Genomic DNA, 19278 nt, shown 5'->3' on the forward strand with positions numbered 1-19278 from the left:
TTAGAATAATTCTTTCAGGTATTTGAGAATATAGCTTTTTATGCTTCCAATAACAAGATAGAATATAATTGTATTATAAACTTTTGATTCTACCTAACAGTTTATCTCTTGTTCATTTAAAAAGTTGGTTGAATAATATTTTCTTTATTCTTTCAATTAGATGAAAAGATTCTTAAGGGCAGAGTTTTTCTCTTCCAGAGTTATGTAAAAATAGAGCTAAGTTTAACATTTCAGATAGTCAGTGATTCTTAATTGCAAGTGTATGATTGCTTAAAAACTCAAAGGGATTGAGTTTTACAAAGGCATGTTGTATTGAGTTATTTCTTTTCCTTTCTGAGATGTAAACTATTACTGTTATTTTAGGAACCTTTACCAGTTCCACCTGCACTTCAGAAACAAGATAGAATGCTAAAAAGATGGCAAGATATCAAGCTATGGCTAAGCTCTAGAAAAGTAACAGCCGCAAAATGAATTCATTATATCAACCCAAGTGTGCAGACATTACTTTTAAAAAAGGTATCAATGAGATACTATTCTAGAGCTCAGTTCATGCCTACAATTAAAAGAATATATTAAAAATATGAAAAGAGTGATATTACCTATGAAATTTTGACTCATAGAAGAAAAACATAAAATAGTATGAAACATAATTTGTATAATAAATATATGTTATTACCTCCTAAAATGATATCTTTATAATTATAAATAAATCTACATAGATTATTGGGAGGTGCATGGTTTTTCAAGTGAAGGTATGTTTTTACTAACATCTTTGAAATGTTATCAATTGTGACCCTCACATCTCAGCTGTATATCCTCCAAGTGACTAAATTGTATTCAGTTTTATGTATGGCACGTATGGTTGCCATAAATTTTTATTGATTTTTTTTGCATGTGCCCTGACCGGGAATTGAACTGTGACCTCCTGGTTCATGGATCGACAGTCAACCACTGAACCACACCGTCCAGGCACCATAAATTTTTAAGCCAGATTCTTTGTTTTGCCATTTATATAAGTATGGTAGATCCTCCAATTTTTGACTTATGTAGGATAAATAAAACAATTTAAATTCACTAGTGTGTTTCCTATAAGAATGTTATCAGTTTTTAAGCATTTAAGATTCCATTGTACAGTTAAAAACTATGATATTTCTGAATTTTCAGTTGTATTAAGTTAAACTGGATTATAATTAATACTTCAAGATTCTCTGGCTTATCCGGCATAAGAATGATATAGGTATTGAAGATAAATTTAATTTATCTTTAATATTAAATAAATTGATTAACCTTCATATTAAACCCCTAAATTTAATAGCCAAAAAAATTCATCCTTTGGCTTTCTGCTTACAGTTGTAGATAGTTATTGTTAATCCAATTACTAGTTTGTGATGAAGTGCTCCCTACTTACTGTATGCTTGCCTTGCTTTCACCTAGAATCTAGGGCCATTACTTTCTGTAACCATTTCAGTGAGCTGCCATAGTTTTCGGTCTGTACTGTCACCTGATCCAAGCATGCGCCCAAAATATCCACTGTTTCTGGCTCCTGTCTGCTGAATCTGCTTTGCAAAATCTTTCGTTCTTTGAGCTTTTGCTTTAGCCAAAAACCAAATTCAAGACATTCTTTGGAGTGTGGACATATGCCATTTGCTTCCTTAGCTCCCATGTTATGTAACTTGTTAGCTTTTATTAAACTTGTAAGTAATTACAACAGTGGCATCCTCATGTGCAACTGCGTGGCTCGTGTGTCAAAATAAAGGCTGCTTGTGAACTTGTCAGAAGAATATGAATGCTCCACTTGTGCTGCATTCAGCTTTTTATTTTTAATTTTTTTAATTAGCCACCTATTCTTTCATAGTGTTTGGTTTAATTATCTGATTATTTTATGTGTTATACCAAGGTAAGTTTGATGTAATAAACTTTGTATTCTATGTGATTACATGTATCTCATAGTAATTATTATTACATATTTTTCCATTTAGACATGCTAGTCATTTCTAAATATATCTTGAACATAAACTAAGTGGCTCCCTCCATCTTTCATTAATTTGAAAAACAGTGTTATGTATTACTTCTTGTAAAATTCATTCTTAAAATAGAAAAGCTACCATGTATTACTTGTGGCAAAAATGTAGGCACACCTAATGTGAGAAGATATATTTTTATAAAACCATAGTATATAATTATTTGTCTTAGCAAAAAATAGTTTAAACTTGCAGAAAGATATAAGAAGTAAATAGCAGGCCCTACTAGTGCATTTAGGAAAAGTTAGACTTTTTATTTTACACAGTTTTTTACAAAAATAATTATTTTCTAAACAAATATTTCTATTATTATTTATGGTATCTATTTTCAAAGAATAAATAATTTGATAGATTAAGTAACTATGTTCTAAAAATTCCCTGTTAGGAAAGGATGATACTAAATAGATGTCTTTTATACATGTCTTAAAAGAAAAAGAGTATGGATTTGAAAGTGTATTTGTGCTGTTAATGTCTGCATTTCAGTTAAACTATGAAGAAATTCTTTAGCATAATAATGTATGTGCAAAATAGGACCACCTAATTCTCTCACACATGTCTTAATTCATAATATTAATTGCTATCACCGTATTGTAGTCTTTTCTATTTTCTTCCTTTATTTTTCTCCTACTTTGACATTTTTCTTAGTTTCCTGGAGTCTGCATTTTTTCTTTTCTTCTGAAAGAAAGTTTTAGGGTAGCTCTGTCTTGGATCCAAAGCTTTAATTCAAGAAGTGGCTGGCATCATTTGTAGTTCTGGCCTTTATCTCCTCATTTCTCCCTTTTGCTGATCTTCCTCCCGTGGAGGAAACAAAATTACATCATAGGAATGTGAGTCATAGTAAGCCTTTTAACTTTCTTTACTTTGCTGTCTTCAATATTTCACTAGTGAGTATAATTCTACTTATTTTTCTTATTTTGCAAAACGTATTTTGAAAATGGATATATACTGAAATTCAAAAATGGAAGTTTGGAGATTGTTTCATTTGCGGTTTTAATAGTGCCTTATATGCGGAAAATTTACGATAAGAGCTTAACATACTATTTAGAGTTGGTTAAGTTTTTTTCTATCTCAACAATTTGCCCAAAAAGAAATAAATTAGGATGTGCTGATTATAGACTGTTTCTGTTTTTAACATCTTTGTACATAAAAAGCTACTATAATTTGCAGCTGCTGTTCACCAGTAGTTTGCAGCTATATGCAAGTGATTAGGAAGTATGTGTGACAGATGCTCCATTTATAATGCTCCATTACAAAACAATATTGGATTTCTCTATGGTAATAAATCTAATTCTGGGATTCTAAGGCATTTACTTAATTACAGAGCCATTTGTGGAATTACAGTGTTCTATCTAAAATTTGTCCCTATATACAATGACCAAATTATTTGTATTAATCTTTTAAATGTATTTGTTTTCTTTATTTTGGATTGGCTAGTCCCTTTATATTTTGTCATTTTGCCTTAGGACCCACATCTTTTTAGAAGGATAGCTACAGATGGCTTTCTCTCTCTATTTTTAAAATATATTTTTTATTGATTTTAGAGAGGAAGGGAGAGGGAGAGAGAGATAGAAACATCAATGATGAGAGAGAATCATTGATCGGCTGCCTCCTGCATGCCTGCTACTGGGGGGTGGAGCCCGCAACCCAGGCATGTGCCCTTGATCGGAATCAAACCCTGAACTCTTCAGTCTGTAGGCTGACGCTCTATCCACTGAGCAAAACCAGCCAGGGCTTTCTCTTTTTTAACATCGTTAAATCTTTACCTTAGAAAGAACTCAGAATATAGTGGGTTATAAAAGATAGATACCAGGAAATGAAATCTGAGTCTAAATTAAATTTATAGATATGATTCATAGTGAGTTCTCTCAGTGAGGTGAGGTATAAGATACCCTCAATTTAAGATTAGAATCTGGAAAGTCTGGGTCTACATTTTAAGTTGTATCTAATTAAATACATCTCTATAGATGTCCTTTAAAGTAATAAAGCAAATAGAACTAGGTGGTGTTTTTTTCCCAGCAGTCAGGTTTAAAATGTTATACTTTTTGAGAAGTAGCATTAGAATGTTAAGCTTTTGAGAAGTAGTATTTTAAAGATGTGACCTTATAAAATCTGTTACAGAACAGTAGTTTTTTTTTGCCTTCCAGAGTATGTTTATTTTAAACATTTCTTGTTCATATAGACAATGTACTGTTGTGTAGTAAACTGATTTAAAATTTATTTTTCAGATGAACCAGAAACTCGAGATGCGTGGTGGGCAGAAATCAGACAAGAAATAAAGTCACATGCTAAAGCATTAGGCTGTCATGCTGTAGTGGGCTACAGTGAATCGACTAGCATCTGGTAAATGATAATACAACATGCTTTTCTAGATGTTGTAACTTACAGATTGTCCTCTGAAAGGGGAAATGTTTTATGCAAATATAGAGAGAAGAATAGCAGGTGATTCAGACCCATGGCCTTTAGAGTACCTCAGACTAAGGTTTATGTGCCATTTTTGCCCCTGAGTTGCTGTGAAATTTTGAGAAAGTTACTCTACTTGAGCCTCAGCGTACACATTGAATGAGAATATAATACTGGCACATAGCAAATATTAACTCTAGGCTGATTTTATTACAGGTTGTGACTCCATTAACTTCTTCCTCTGGGATCTTTGGAATCCTTGATCTATGTAAATAAACTGCCTTGTGTCTTTAAAGCTCATCTGTAAACTCTACCTTCTTTTACTAACTGTTACTTGACTTTCTCCTACTAACCAAATCATCATTTCTAACTCCGCCAAGCAATGAAGGGACTTCCATACTCTTAGTTCTCAAAACTGTTTTTCATTTGAACAACCTCTTCTCCTTTAAAGTCCATGCCGTTCCACAGTTCAGACTTTTCTCCCTCCCTCCGAAACAATCTTCTGTCTGTCTATCTTAATTTCTTCTCTGCCATCTCCTCCAGTTAGAGTAATTATCTCACTTCTATCATCCTGGCATTGTATTTCTCATTCTTAAGTCCTCTATCTCCACTTGACTTTCAACCATGCTTTGGACCTCATTTTCACTCAAAACTGTTACCTCTTAAAAATGTGAAACTCTTAAGATTTCATTCCTGGATCACAGTAATTCTCCATCCACATCATTTGCTCATGCACACCTGGTTTGTTTGGGCCTTTGTCTTAACCAAGAGTTTTTCTAGTTCCTTACTCAGGTTCTGACTTTACTTATTTCTGCCATCCTTGTGCCCTACTATCATTTCCTTCAAAATTTTATAATAAATACCATCTAGAAACTAACCTTCTGCTATCTTATCTTCCATCTTCTGTTCTTAGATAATTCTTATTGGAATTATTACATGGATAATTCTCTTGCATTTGTGGTGATCATTACTAGAGAAGAAGGATTAGACTGTTGTAAATGTGGATATTACAGAGCCATGCCTGTTGCATCTTTATCTTTGCAGTCCATGTATTATCTTCTTGAACTGTTCTATTCCCATTGTAGTTGTTTGACTTTTATTAAACTACTAACTCTATTATGCTTATCCTGCTGTATTCCCCAATATATAGTCTTGCTTCCTTCAAAGATTTAGGGGCACACACTTTCAAGTCCTAGGGATATGGTTTTAAAATAAATAGTTCTTGTTATCAGATTCACATTATACTGGAGAATTATGATGAATATACATTTTATGATAGAGATATACCAGGATGCTTTGGGATCCCAGAGGGTTGGAGGTTAAGGGTAGGATTGGAAGAAAGTATTAATGTAGTAACTGAAGCTTGAATGGAATCTTGGAAGATGAGTATGAATTACATAAATGAAGTGAAGAGGCATAAGGAGAGTGTTCAAAGCTAAAAACATAACACTAGAGAAGTTTTAGATTCAGTGAGGCTGGAAATAAGTCACAGATGCGAGGTCTACAGACATGAGTCCAAGTAATTTACTTAGAAGTTTGAATTCATCTGACACAAACTCCTTTTTTTCTCTAGACCCCAAAAAGTCTTTGTATTGAATCCCATCTTTACTAATGTGTTCTGTTCTAACCCATCCAACTTACTATTACTGGATTAAACTCCTTGAAGTACACCTGCTCTTATAGCTCCTTTTTTTTTAAAATATATTTTTATTGATTTTTTACAGAGAGGAAGGAAGAGGAATAGAGAGTTAGAAACATTGATGGGAGAGAAACATGGATCAGCTGCCTCCTGCACACCTCGTACTGGGGATGTGCCCGCAGCCAAGGTACATGCCCTTGACCGGAATCGAACCTGGGACCTTTCAGTCCGCAGGCTGACGCTCTATCCACTGAGCCAAACCAGTTAGGGCTCTTATAGAGCCTTGATTCAGTGTCTTCTAGTGAGTCTGTGTTATTCCTTCTGACATTCTCAGTATCCACTTGAACATTTTAAGCCTGGCCTCTCTCTAATCAAGTGATCATTTCTTTTTTGTCCTCTTAGGCTTCCCATCCATTTACACTTTGTTTCCAGCCCCTCGTCCCTAGGCTGCTACTTTTCTGATTTGCTTTGTGATCTCTTTCAATAATTGTCTACTTTTTTTTTGGCTTTCAAATTGGGTAATATATAGTAAAGACTTTTGAAGAATTCTTTTGAATATAAATTTTTAGTATATACATAAAACGATGTAGTTTAAGCTCTATTTAGTATATTTTGGATATTATTTGTTTCAGTTACTTTTTATTAAGTATATATTAAGCTTTATTGATATAGATATATATGTAGCTTGCTTTTAGAATAATTTAAATACATTTTAATGTGCACTTAGAAGATTGTAATATATTTTAATGAGTTATTGCCTGATTCAACAATATAGTTACTACTTTTATTTTGAAATATTTCTATCTTACTCAGCTTGACCATATTTTAAAGGAATTTATTGTCATTAATATTATACTTTATCTTTTACAATTTTTAAGTAATAAAGAATTCTTGCCTTCCATTTTAATAACATTACATTTCTTCTATTTTCTCTCCTAGGTTTAGGAGGTAATCGTGTGATATTATTAATATTTAGTAGAGTCTAACCTGAATTTAAATTGTCACCCTTGTAATCACTCTGATATTTAACATTTTCCAAACTTAGATTACCTGAAAATGTTAACTTGTTTTATTTTTTTTCTTTTATAGTGAAGAGGTCTGTATTTTATCTGCATCTGGCACAGCAGCTGTACTGAACCCTAGATTTCTGCAGGATGGCACCGTGGAGAGCTGTTTGGAACAGAGGTTGTCATGGCAGCCTGGCTTGTTTTCCATAAGGGCAGAGAATGGAGGGGTTGATTTCTTTTGTCAGAGCTGGGATAAGTCTTCTCTGCGAGGGTGGGTTACAGTGGTACAATGTAGGAATCAGGACCAGGCACTTTACTGATTTTTACCTAATGCACAGCAACAGAGCAGTATTGAGATCTGCACTATATGACACATATAATTTCTAGTATCTTGATAAGTGACATGTATGACTACCAATTACAGAATTTGAAGGAGATATTTTTTTGTTTGTTACATTATAGAAATAATTTCTTTGATTTGATTTTTTCTTTCTTTTATCTTACCTCTAAAATGGAAAAAGACCATGAAACAATTTTCATAAAGAGAATTCTTCATTTATAAAACCATTAAAACAATATATTTATACCAAAATTATATATTAAGCTTCATGGAAAGTGAAGTATAACTTTAATATATGAAAGAGTGAAAGTGAGCCCAGCTGGTGTGGATCAGTGGTTGAGAGTCGATCCATGAACCAAGAGGTGACTGGTTCAGTTCCCAGTCAGGGTACATGCCTGGGTTGCTGGCTCAATCCCAAGTAGGGAGTGTACAGGAGGCAGCTGATTGATGATGTTTCTCTCTCATTCATGTTTCTATTTCTCTATCCTTCTCCCTTCCTCTGTCTCTATAAAATAAATATTTTTTAAAAAAAGAAAGTGAAAGTATTAGGTAAAATGAGATTACTTTCTGGTTTATTTGATTATCAGTCCTTTTAATCTGTTAGCTTCCATAAATGTAAAAAATGCTTTCTATAAACAGATGAAATTATCAAATATGTATGCAAGAAAACTGTTAGTACTGTATCACAGTCTACTTGGATAATAAAAATTTGAATTAGCCCTTACCCCACAGTATGCATATTTGCTTTTCAAATTTTTTTTTCAGTATTAATATACAGGGTAGGGCAAAAGTAAGTTTACAGTTATTCTTGTATTATTTATTAATTATTGTATTTTCCACGAACAACTGTAAACCTACTTTTGCCCAGGGGCTGCTTTAGATTATTGAGAACCCACATGTTTCCAGAGCCCTAGAAGACGGGGCTAGGTGAAGGTCTGGGGTTCTCTATGGAGCTATCTCTGTTTCCATTTCCATGATCCTGATCTCCTCGGACTTAATGAGTGACAAAATACTTAATCATTCTAAAATGAAATCATAAACAGCATATGTAACAAACATTTTACAATGAATGGGAAGGTTGTGGGTTATTCGTTTGTGGTTTATGTATGATATGTATGTTGTTTATGAAACCGGTATTTTGGTTTCTCAAGTGTTAAAAACAGTCACTGGAAATGATAAATTTTGAAATATTTTTGGCTTACTTTTTTTTCTTCTTAAATAAATTTGTTTTTAATCCTAATTTTTTCCTATTGTTAGGTTTTCTGGTTAAAAAATTTTTTTTATTAGAAATTCTTAAATTACATTTGCATTATATCTGTCATACAATAAGAAAATATCACCTTCTTTGTCTAACCGTTTGTTTTTATGTTGTATCCCAAAGAAAAAACTTTGAATTAATAGTGTATATTGTCAGGTGGTAAGTCATCACACATACGAATTGATAAGAAATGATTTTCTATTTGTATAAGCCTTTTCTCTCACATGGTTCTCATTTCATAGTCATTTATAATTCTTACCAGTCATAGTGGTACTCTCTGTGGTAGAAATTGTGGTGTAGTTTGTACACAGGTACTATGTATGTAATATGTTGTTGTTGTTTTTTTTTAAAGAAGCACAGAGTTTTCAAGCGTGCCTTATTTTTCTTCCTAATGTATTCATATAGGCTAGAAGAAAATTTGCCTGCAGGCTGTGGATTTTGCCATATACCATATGATGAACTGAATATGCCATTTCCAGCTCATCTCACATATTGCTATAACTGCAGGAAACAAAAAGTTCCTGATGTTCTCTTTACAACTATAGACCTCCCAACAGATGCAACAGTTATTGGAAAAGGTTGTCTCATTCAAGCAAGGTATGTTTGTGAAATCAGTATTTGGAGTCCCTGAAAGTGTATGGGGTATGAAGCCAAATAGACCTATTTTCAAATATCTGCTCTTTCTGTTTCCTACCTGGGATCCTGGACAGGCTGGGAAGTGTCTGAACCTTGTATATTATCATAGGGAAAATTGGGAGGAAAAATACCCTCATTATAAAACTTAAGTAAGTTTATATTAGTTTTAAACATTTAAATTCTGTATATATTTTTATTATTATTAATTAACCCGTCGAAGGACTGGGATATGACTCAGTATGCTTTAATGACATTAAGTATATAATACATTTTGGAAACTGACATTTTTCTTTTAAAGAACAGTGCTATTTAGTATTTCTTTTATTACTTCACTTAGCTGGTAAGAGTTCCTTTTAAACTGACAAGAGTAGGAAATGCTAACTTGTGGTAGGCATATGGGAAACAGCTGACAAGAGTAGGAAATGCTAACTTGTGGTAGGCATATGGGAAACAGCTCTAATTGTCTAGGTCACTAACAGCTGCTGGGTTACCAAGTCCAGTAAGCATTTCTGTCCTCATTTTCCTTGACATTTCAGCATAGTCATACAGTTGATCGTTTTCTCTTTTTTGAAACTTCTTTGACTTCACAGCTCCACACCTTCTGCTTTTTCCTACCTTTATGAATGGTGTCTAGTCTCCTTGTTGATTCCTCTTCATTTCTTGATCCTTGAGAGCCATGGGTCTGGATCCTCTTTTCAAAACTCTCTCCATAGTTGAACCCATGTTATCTGTGTCTGTGTCTCCCAAATTTATAACTTCAGTCCAGAACTTTCTTCTGAGCTTCAGACCAATATACTAACCTGCAACTTCACATCCCATTTTTAAAATTATCTTTTAAAAATTTATCTTTATTGTTGAAAGTATTACAGATGTCCCCCTTTTTACCCATTGGCCTCCTCCCCAACCCCTCCCCAAGTCTTCACCATACTATTGACGTGTCATAGATGTCTCATACTTGTTCCAAATTAAACTGCTGATTTTCTCTACTTCTTTTATATTAGCCTTCTCTACTTTAATAAATTATGCCTTGCTCTATCCTGTTCTTCATGATAAATATGGTATTTTTTGACATTTTCCTTTTCCTAATTTCTCCACTTGTTATTACAAAGTCATGTTGTGTTTTCTTTGAAATATATTTTTAATCTACTTACTTTTGTTTTATTCCCTCCTGCATTTTAGGCCTTTCATTTTGGGTTGTTTTACTCTAGCATGAGGTATATCCTTTAGTATTTCTTTGGGTGGGTCTACTGGTGGTGAACTTCCTATTTTTGCTTATCTGAATGTGTTTATCTTTAAAAGATATTTTGGGGTGGCAATTACTTTATTTCAGCACACTAAAGATACTTTTCCACTGCCTCTTTGCTTTTATTGCTACTTTTGAAAAATAATTTGTTAGACTGTTTCTTTGGAGGTATCATTGATTTTTCCTCAGGCTGTGTGTAAGCTATTCTATTTGTCTTTGGTTTTCTGCAGTTTCCCTATGAAGTGTTAGGTTGGAGTTATCTTTATCTTAATTATTATATATTGGGCTTCTTGAATCTGTAGAATAATGTCTTTCATGTGTTTTAGAAAATTTTTACTCTTTAATTCTTCTGTGATTCCATCCCTCCTCCTCCTCCTCCTCCTCCTCCTCTTCCTCTTCCTCCTTTTCCTCTTTCTCCTCCTCCTTCTCCTCACCCGAGGATATTTTCCCATTGATTTTTAGAGAGAGGGAAAGACAGAGAGAAATATCAATGTGAGAGAAACACATTGATTGGTTGCTTCCTGCATGAGCCCCGACCAAGGCCCGGACTGGGGAGGAGCCTGCAACCAAGGTACGTGCCCTTGACCAGAATTGAACCCGGACCCAGACCCTTTGGTCCACAGGCCAATGTTCTATCCATTGAGCCAAACTGGCTAGGGCTCTTCTCTCTTCTTGATACTCCAGTTAAAATATGTTAGACTTTCCACTGCCTCCTCTATGTCTGTTACTGTCTCTTCTGTATTTTCTATCTTTTTGTTTCTCTTTGCTATATTTTAGATACTTTCTTATCAGTATTTCAATTATTTTTCTCTTTGGCTGTCTCTAATATGCTAAGAAACCTAATAATTTGAGTTTAAATTTTTGGTAATTTATTTTTTGCTTATAGAAGTCTTATTTCACTCTTTTTCAAATCTAATATCACATGTTATAGTCTGATTCTGTAATTAATAATTTTAATATCTGAAATATTTTTGTCTTCTGTTGTTTCTGCTGGTTATTGTTCATAGTGTTTTGTTTCCTTTGACTGTGATAGGCACATAGGAAGTTACAAAATGGTACAAGGAGTTCCATCACTTTTCCTCATTGGTGACATCTTATACAGCTGTCATAGAGTATCAGTGAGGGAACTGACATTGGTATAATTCTGTTAACTCTACTGCAGACCTTATTCAGTTTTTACAACCATCACCACAATCAAGACACAGAACTGTTCCAGGGCAAAGAAGAAATTTTTTGTGCTACCTCCTTATGTTTATGCCCCACACTGCCCCTTGCCTTGGTCCTGTGATGCTTTTCAGAAGATTTAAAAATATATATGTATATATCTTAACCATTTTTTTGTTTGTTTTAGGTAGAAGGGGGTTGGTATCTGTCAACAGTTCTGAGTGTGGTCCCAGACTAAGAAATGGCATTATCATCCTAGGGGATACTTAACAGAAATGCAGATTCTCAGGTCTCACCCCAGATTTATTGAATCTAAAACTCTGGTGATGAGGCCCACTGATTGTTTCTTAACTAGTCCTCCAGGTGGGTCTGATGTAACTAAAGTTTGAGAACTACTAGGATAAATAGCCTGGCTTCCAGTTTCGGGGACGGTAGCCTTTTGTCTACCATCCCTACATCAGTTCTGTCATCTTTGCTCCATTCTCTGTGTAGCAATATAAGTGATGTTCTAAAATATAAATTGGCTCATGTTACTACTCAAAACCTATTTGGGGTTTCCCATTGCTGGCAGAATAAAATCAAACTTCTTCCCATGACCCATAAGCCCCTAATACGATCATGCCCCTGCTTACCTGTACACTTCTAAGTACTACTGTCACCCTTGCTCACTTCACTGTAGCTACAGCAGTCACCTTTTGTTTTGGTTCTTCTAATATGCTAGCTAGCTCTGTTCTATGATTGTCTTTCTCCTGCTCTCCCAGTTCCATCATGTCTCTTAAGATCTCAACTCAGGTGTCATCTCTCCTGTGAGGCCTCTCTAGTTATTCCCGCTACTTTTAACTGGTTTATTTTCTTCAGCTATTTGATTCTTAAACATAATCTGAGGTTGCCTTGTTTATGTCCCCCGGGTCTCTCTCTCTCTCTCTTTCTCTGGTTTATATTCATGAGAACAAGAGTCTTTGTGAAAATAACTGTTAGGGTCGTCAAAGGAGGAACGCACGAGGCCAAAAGGGATAAAGAATTATAATTTATTATTACATCTGCTAGTAGAAGGGCTGAGGCCAAAGCAGCATCAGTGGGGCAGAGGAGGGGGAGCAGGATATTTATGTCTCTTGTAAAGGTCATTCAGAGCAATGGGTTGGATCAGGTGCAGGTGGAGGCGGTCACTGGAAACTGGGTGAGGTGGTTTACTGGAAGCCGAAGGCCATTAATCATGAAACCTATAGTGAGAATAACAGGACAATTGCTGGGAGGGGCGAGAGCCCCAAGCAGAGCATAATGGAGCTTCCAGGGAGGGGTGAGAGCCCCAAGCAGAGCATAATGGAGTGCAAGAATGTGCCTAACAATAACCACGAGAAAGAGGACTTTGTATTTTTTTTCATTGATTAGTGCTCGCCACCTAAAAGAGTGCCTGGCACATGATAGATATTCAAGTTTTATATTTTTTATAAACTACGTTTTTATAAGTTTATATTCTTTCAATGAGTAAATTAACTTTTCCCTTCGCTGTCCATTCATCATATAATCACATGGAGTTATGAAATCTAAGATTTAAATTGTATTCTCTAGTGATTTTGATCAGTATTTCATATTTAGAGATTTTGAGATTTTTTTGTTTTTGTTGAAATAGGTTTTCAGCAAAAATGTATACAGTGAAAAAAATAGCAAAAAGATTATCGATATAACTTAATTAAGCCTATTTGAAATGAGTAAATGTTTTCTCAAGCACACTCTTAGGAAGTTTTTAAAATTGAACATTTTTTTTTTTTAAAAATATATATTTTTATTAATTTCAGAGAGGAAGGGAGAGGGAGAAAGAGAAACTTCAATGATGAGAGAGAATCATTGATTGGTTACCTCCTGCACACCCCAATAGGGGAATGAGCCCACAATCTAGGCATATGCTCTGATCGGAAATCAAACCATGGCCTCCTGGTTCATAGGTTGACGTTCAACCACTGAACTACAGTGGCCAGGCCTGACTACATTATTTTTTTAACAGGTTATGTCGCTTAAAAAAGAAAGCACAGGCAGAAGCAAATGCCACAGCTATCAGTAATCTGTTGCCATTTATGGAATACGAAGTCCATACTCAGCTAATGAATAAACTAAAACTCAAAGGAATGAATGCTTTATTTGGACTGAGAATTCAGATCACAGTGGGTGAAAATATGTTGATGGGCTTAGCGGTAAGTTTGCATGTTTTGTTTTTTTGCAATTCCTGTAGTTGTAGTAGATTCTGTTTTAAGTGATTCGAAGAGTCTTTTTAAAAGACGTATTTAAAGAAACTGGCATCAAGACTTTTAAGCATTGGAGACATAAGAATTAACAGATCTGGTGATAGACTTTCAAATATTTTATTTTTAATTATAAAATTATTGTTATTTAAAATTAAATTAATAAATTATCACATAAAATATTGATTGATTGATATTTATGTTATCATTATATATTTATATTCTGCCCATAACCTCAGTAGTCAGATTTCTAAAAAGTATCATGTGCAGCTTGTTTAGTAAGTTGAGCACCATTGTACTGGGCTTTATTATTGTTTATATGTTGCTAAACCAGGGCTTTTCCTGCTTGGAATTGTTGAGATTTGGGGCTGGATAACTCTTTGTTGTAGTGGATTGTTTCATTCATTGTAGGAAAGTTAGCAGCATCCCTGGCCTCTGCCGACTAGAAATTAATAACTTTCCTCCACTGTGACAACAAAAAATGTGTCCAGACTTTACCAGATGTCCTTTAGGGGGCAAAATCACTCCTGAAAGAAGGGTGGCAGAGGGAAGAACTAAAATAATTGTTAGTTTTAATGGAGATAGTAAAGCAGCACCCATGAGACACTGCCTACTATTGGACAGAGAATTATATTTTACTAGAGGCCTGGTGCACAAAATTAGTGCATGGGGGGGTGTCCCCTCAACCCAGCCTGCACCCTCTCCAATCCGGGACCCCTTGGGGGATGTCCGACTGCCGGTTTAGATTGATTGATATTTATGTTATCATTATATATTTATATTCTGCCCATAACCTCAGTAGTCAGATTTCTAAAAATTATCATGTGCAGCTTGTTTAGTAAGTTGGGAATAACAGGACAATTGCTGGGAGGGGCGAGAGCCCCAAGCAGAGCATAATGGAGTGCAAGAATGTGCCTAACAATAACCACGAGAAAGAGGACTTTGTATTTTTTTTCAATGATTAGTGCTCGCCACCTAAAAAATCCATGGGATCGGGCCTAAACCGGCAGTCGGACATCCCTCTCACAATCCGGGACTGCTGGCTCCTAACTGCTTACCTGCCTGCCTGCCTGATCGCCCCTAACTTCCCTCTTCCCCTCCCCCGCCAGCCTGATCACCCCTAACTGCCCCTCCCACCAACCTGGTCACCCCTTACTGCCCCCCCTGCTGCCTGGTTGCCCCTAACTGCCCCCCCTCTGCCAGCCTGATTGCCCCTAACTGACCCCCCTGCCAGCCTGGTCACTCCCAACTTCCCCCCCCTACCGGCCTGGTCGTCCCTTACTGCCCCCCCCCCGCCAGCCTGGTCGCCCCTAACTGCCCCCCCGGCCGGCCTGGTCACCCCCAACTGCCCCCACCGCAGGCCTGGTCGCCCCACGCAGCCTGCTGTTCTGTCATCTGTCTGGTTGTTTAGGTTGTGTCGGCCTTTGGCTTTTTATATATTAGGATTATAAATGTAACATCTGTGGTCAGAAGACAGTAGAATATGCAATAAAATGTGTTTCTTAAGTACTGATAAATTGTGAGGCAGTGGAAAGCTCTTTATCTCAACTTCTTGTTTATCTTTGCTTGTTAGAAAACAAGTTCTGTCTAGAATCCATTATAATCCATTCATCTAAAAACTCGCACACTTAGCCAGGACTTAACATACAAAACTGTAGTTACTGCTGGACATCTATAGGAGCTAAGAACTTGATTTGTATTCAAAGGTTTAAGAAACACTGTGCCAAATGTATCAAACACTTCCTGTGGTTGAACCCCAGGAAACTATTATGTGATCCTGGTATAATTCTTCAATACCTGCCTCAAATACTGCCTTTTCTAATTCTTACTAATATTTTCTTTCTTGGGCACATTTAGTGACATCATTTATAGCTGTTTGAGATTTGTCATCTAGTGACATCATTTATAGCTGTTTGAGATTTGGATCTTTGTATTTTTAGCTTGTGCACTCAAGGTCCCAAGAGTAGCTTCCATGGTAGTTAACCTCTGATGAGTGCTACTGGGTGTCTGGCACTGTGTTATTCCAGAAGAAATGTAATATTATGTTTACTTTGCACGAGAAGAAATGTATGCTGTGATAGGTTGAAACTTGTCCAAAGTGATATGGTTACATGTACTGGAACTGGGTTTCAAACCCAGGACTGTCTAGTTCTAGAGTCTTTGTGTTCTCAACTATTCTGGGCCATTGCCTCATTAGCCATTGCAGTTAATATTAGAAGTGGTACAGTAAAGCTTCATGTGGCACAGAGGGTATTCTGAGATTGAGCATCAGAAACTGGGTCATAGGTGCAGTCATGGACACTAGTGAACAAACCAGGAGGGAGAGCTTCTGAGGATCAGTTTCATCTACTGCCCAGTCTTCATCATAAAGTGTCATATACTTTTTGAGAATGGACTTTTATAAAATTGGCAATTGATTAATTTTAAAAACCCACCTCAATTCAAAATACACAAATATCCAGATTTTAAAAATAGTCTTCTCTTTGCTCCATTCTACCCCTTTGATGTGAACAATTTGATGTTAATATGTCTATGTATTTTTTTGCTTTGTTTATATAAGCATATTTAAACATATGCACATAGATGTGTGGAGTGTATGTGTATTTCCCCTAATAGCTTTCTAGTACTAATGGCATATAGTACTGTTACAGAGTCAGAAATTAATAGCCCGTTAATTAAAAATTTAAAGTAAATCTGTATCAAGTAAAGTTTTCCTTTTTTTCTTTATTTTCTTTGATTTTTTTTACAATGTACAAAATAAATCTATTACCAGATTGTAGATAAAAAATAATTAGCTATTTATATTCAATAACATTAATATTTCAAGAAAAATGATTTTAAATATAATGTTACATGCAATAAACATTAATTTTTGAAGAAAAATGATTTTAAATATAATAATGTTATATGCAATAAACATTAATATTTCAAGAAAAACGATTTTAGCCCTAGCTGGTTTGGCTCAGTGGATAGTGTTGGCCTGTGGACTGAAGGGTCCCAGGTTCGATTCCAGCCAAGGGTACATGCCCGGGTTGCAGGCTCGGTCCCCAGTGGGGGCGTGCAGGAGACAGCCAGTCATGATTCTTTCTCATCATTGATGTTTCTATTTCTCTCTCCCTCTTCCTTCCTCTTTGAAATCAATAAAAAAAAAATATATATATATATATATAAAAATATATATATATATATAAAAAGAAAAACGATTTTAAATATAATACTAGAGGCCCGGTGCACGAAATTTGTGCATTCGGGGGGGGGGTCCCCTCAGCCTGGCCTGTGCCCTCTCACAGTCCGGGAGCCCTTGGGGGATGTCTGACTGCTGGCTTTTGGGGGGAGCGGGCCTAAGCCAGCAGTCGAACATCCTTAGCGCTGCTGCGGAGGCAGGAGAGGCTCCTGCCACTGCCACTGTGCTCGCCAGCCATAAGCCCGGCTTCTGGCTGAGTGGCGCTCCCCCTGAGGGATCAGGCTGAAACTGGCTCTTTGACATCTCCCAAGGGGTCCCAGATTGTGAGAGGGTTCAGGCCAGGCCAAGGGACCCCACTGGTGCACGATTGGGGCCAGGGAGAGATGGGGGAGGTTGGCCAGCCAGGGAGGAACCACAGGAGAGCTCCAGGGCGTGTTCGGCCCATCTCGCTCAGTCCTGATCAGCCAGACCCCAGCAGCAAGCTAACCCACTAGTCGGAGCGTCTTCCCCTTGTGGTCAGTGCACGTCATAGCGACTGGTTGACCGGTCGACTGTCTGCCCCTGGTGGTCAGTGCATGTCATAGTGAGCAGTTGAGTGACCTTAGCATATCATTAGCATATTATGCTTTGATTGGTTGAATGGCTGACCGGTTGACCAGACACTTAGCATATTAGGCTTTTATTATATAGGATTACATGCACTAAACATTAATATTTTAAGAAAAAAAGATTTTAAATCCTATATAATAAAAGGGTAATATGCAAATTTACCCTAATGGCAGAACGACTGGGAATAACTGGTCACTATAATGCGCACTGACCACCAGGGGGCATGCCTGGCTGAGGGTCCACCACTCTAGTGCATGAATTTTCATGCACTGGGCCTCTAGTATAATAATATTACCAAAACTGTACTAACATAGTATAATATCACAAAAGTTGTAGGCAATATTAAAAATCTGCAAATAACAGGATTATGTCTATTATATTCTAAAATATTTTTTTCTCTTAACTCTATTTTTGTTCATCAGTTTATGTTGTTCATTATATTCCACAAATGAGTGAGATTATGTGATATTTATCTTTCTCTGACTAGCTTATTTTGCTTAGCATTATGCTCTCCAGGTCCATCCATGCTGTTTTCCACAGAGGTAGCATGGTTTAGTGAAAAGTTCTTGGGTTTGGAGAAACAGATTCAAGTCTCTTTTTCACATTTATTGACAGTGTGATCTTGAGTAAGTTCCCTATTCTTTCTGCACTTTAATATCTTTACTTTCTTTGCAAAGTTTCCCTTTTTTTGCCACAGAAAAGGTCAATTATCTACTCATTGATGAAAAACTTACTTTCAACAACTTTATATATCCTATATAATAAAAGGGTAATATGCAAATTGACCCTAACAGCGGAACGACCAGGATAACTGCTTGACCATCACTATGAGGCGCACTGACCACCTCTCTGTCCCTTTCTCTGGCCAGCAGGCTCCAATCGCCCAATGGCAAACAGAGAACTGGGGTGGATGGCGGCAGGGGGCAGGGCCGGGAAGTGGGCAGAATGGCAGACCTCTCGGTCCCTCCCCCTGGCCTGCAGGATCCTACTGCCTGATGGCAAACAGGGAACCAGGGGTGGTTTGTGGGGGACACGGGTGGTGCCAGGCCAAGGCCCCCGCCCCACTGGTCACTGCACACACAGAGGGCGACTTGTGGTGGGGGCGGGTCCAGCGGGTGGGCGGGAATGGCCAACCTCTCAGTCCCTTCCCCCAGCCGTCATGCTCCAATTGCCTGATGGTGAATGGGGAACCGGGGCGGGGGGGGGGGGGGGGGCGGGGCTGGCTGCGGGCAGCTGGGGAAGATAGCCCTGATCACAGGCCAGGCCTAGGGACCGTACCCGTGCACGAATGTCGTGCTCCAGGCCTCTAGTATATATATATGTATATATCTATCATCTATCATCTCATCTCTCTCTCTCTCTCTCTCTATCTATCTATCTCTCTATATATACATATATATATGTATGTATATATATATATATATATATATATTTATATATAGAGAGAGATAAATATTCATGTGAGAGAGAAGCATCGATTGGTTGCCTCCTGTAGGCCCTTTGACCAGAGGTTGAAACTGCAGCCTGACAGGGAATTGAA

The 19278-nt window shown here is 36.8% G+C and overlaps 1 protein-coding gene across 1 annotated transcript in view; it reads left to right on the forward strand.

Moving 5' to 3' along the window:
- The window catches only part of C2CD5 (C2 calcium dependent domain containing 5), a 116953-nt gene that overhangs the window by 69499 nt on the left and 28176 nt on the right, over nucleotides 1-19278 (forward strand). Inside the window, exons 13-16 of the mRNA XM_028144024.2 lie at nucleotides 4247-4361; nucleotides 7150-7245; nucleotides 9071-9262; nucleotides 13711-13897. Of these exons, the coding sequence (XP_027999825.1) occupies nucleotides 4247-4361; nucleotides 7150-7245; nucleotides 9071-9262; nucleotides 13711-13897 (590 nt within the window). The remainder of the gene's footprint in view (nucleotides 1-4246; nucleotides 4362-7149; nucleotides 7246-9070; nucleotides 9263-13710; nucleotides 13898-19278) is intronic.

The sequence above is a fragment of the Eptesicus fuscus genome, chromosome 7 (assembly GCF_027574615.1).
Source record: "Eptesicus fuscus isolate TK198812 chromosome 7, DD_ASM_mEF_20220401, whole genome shotgun sequence".
NCBI classification, from domain to species: domain Eukaryota; kingdom Metazoa; phylum Chordata; class Mammalia; order Chiroptera; family Vespertilionidae; genus Eptesicus; species Eptesicus fuscus.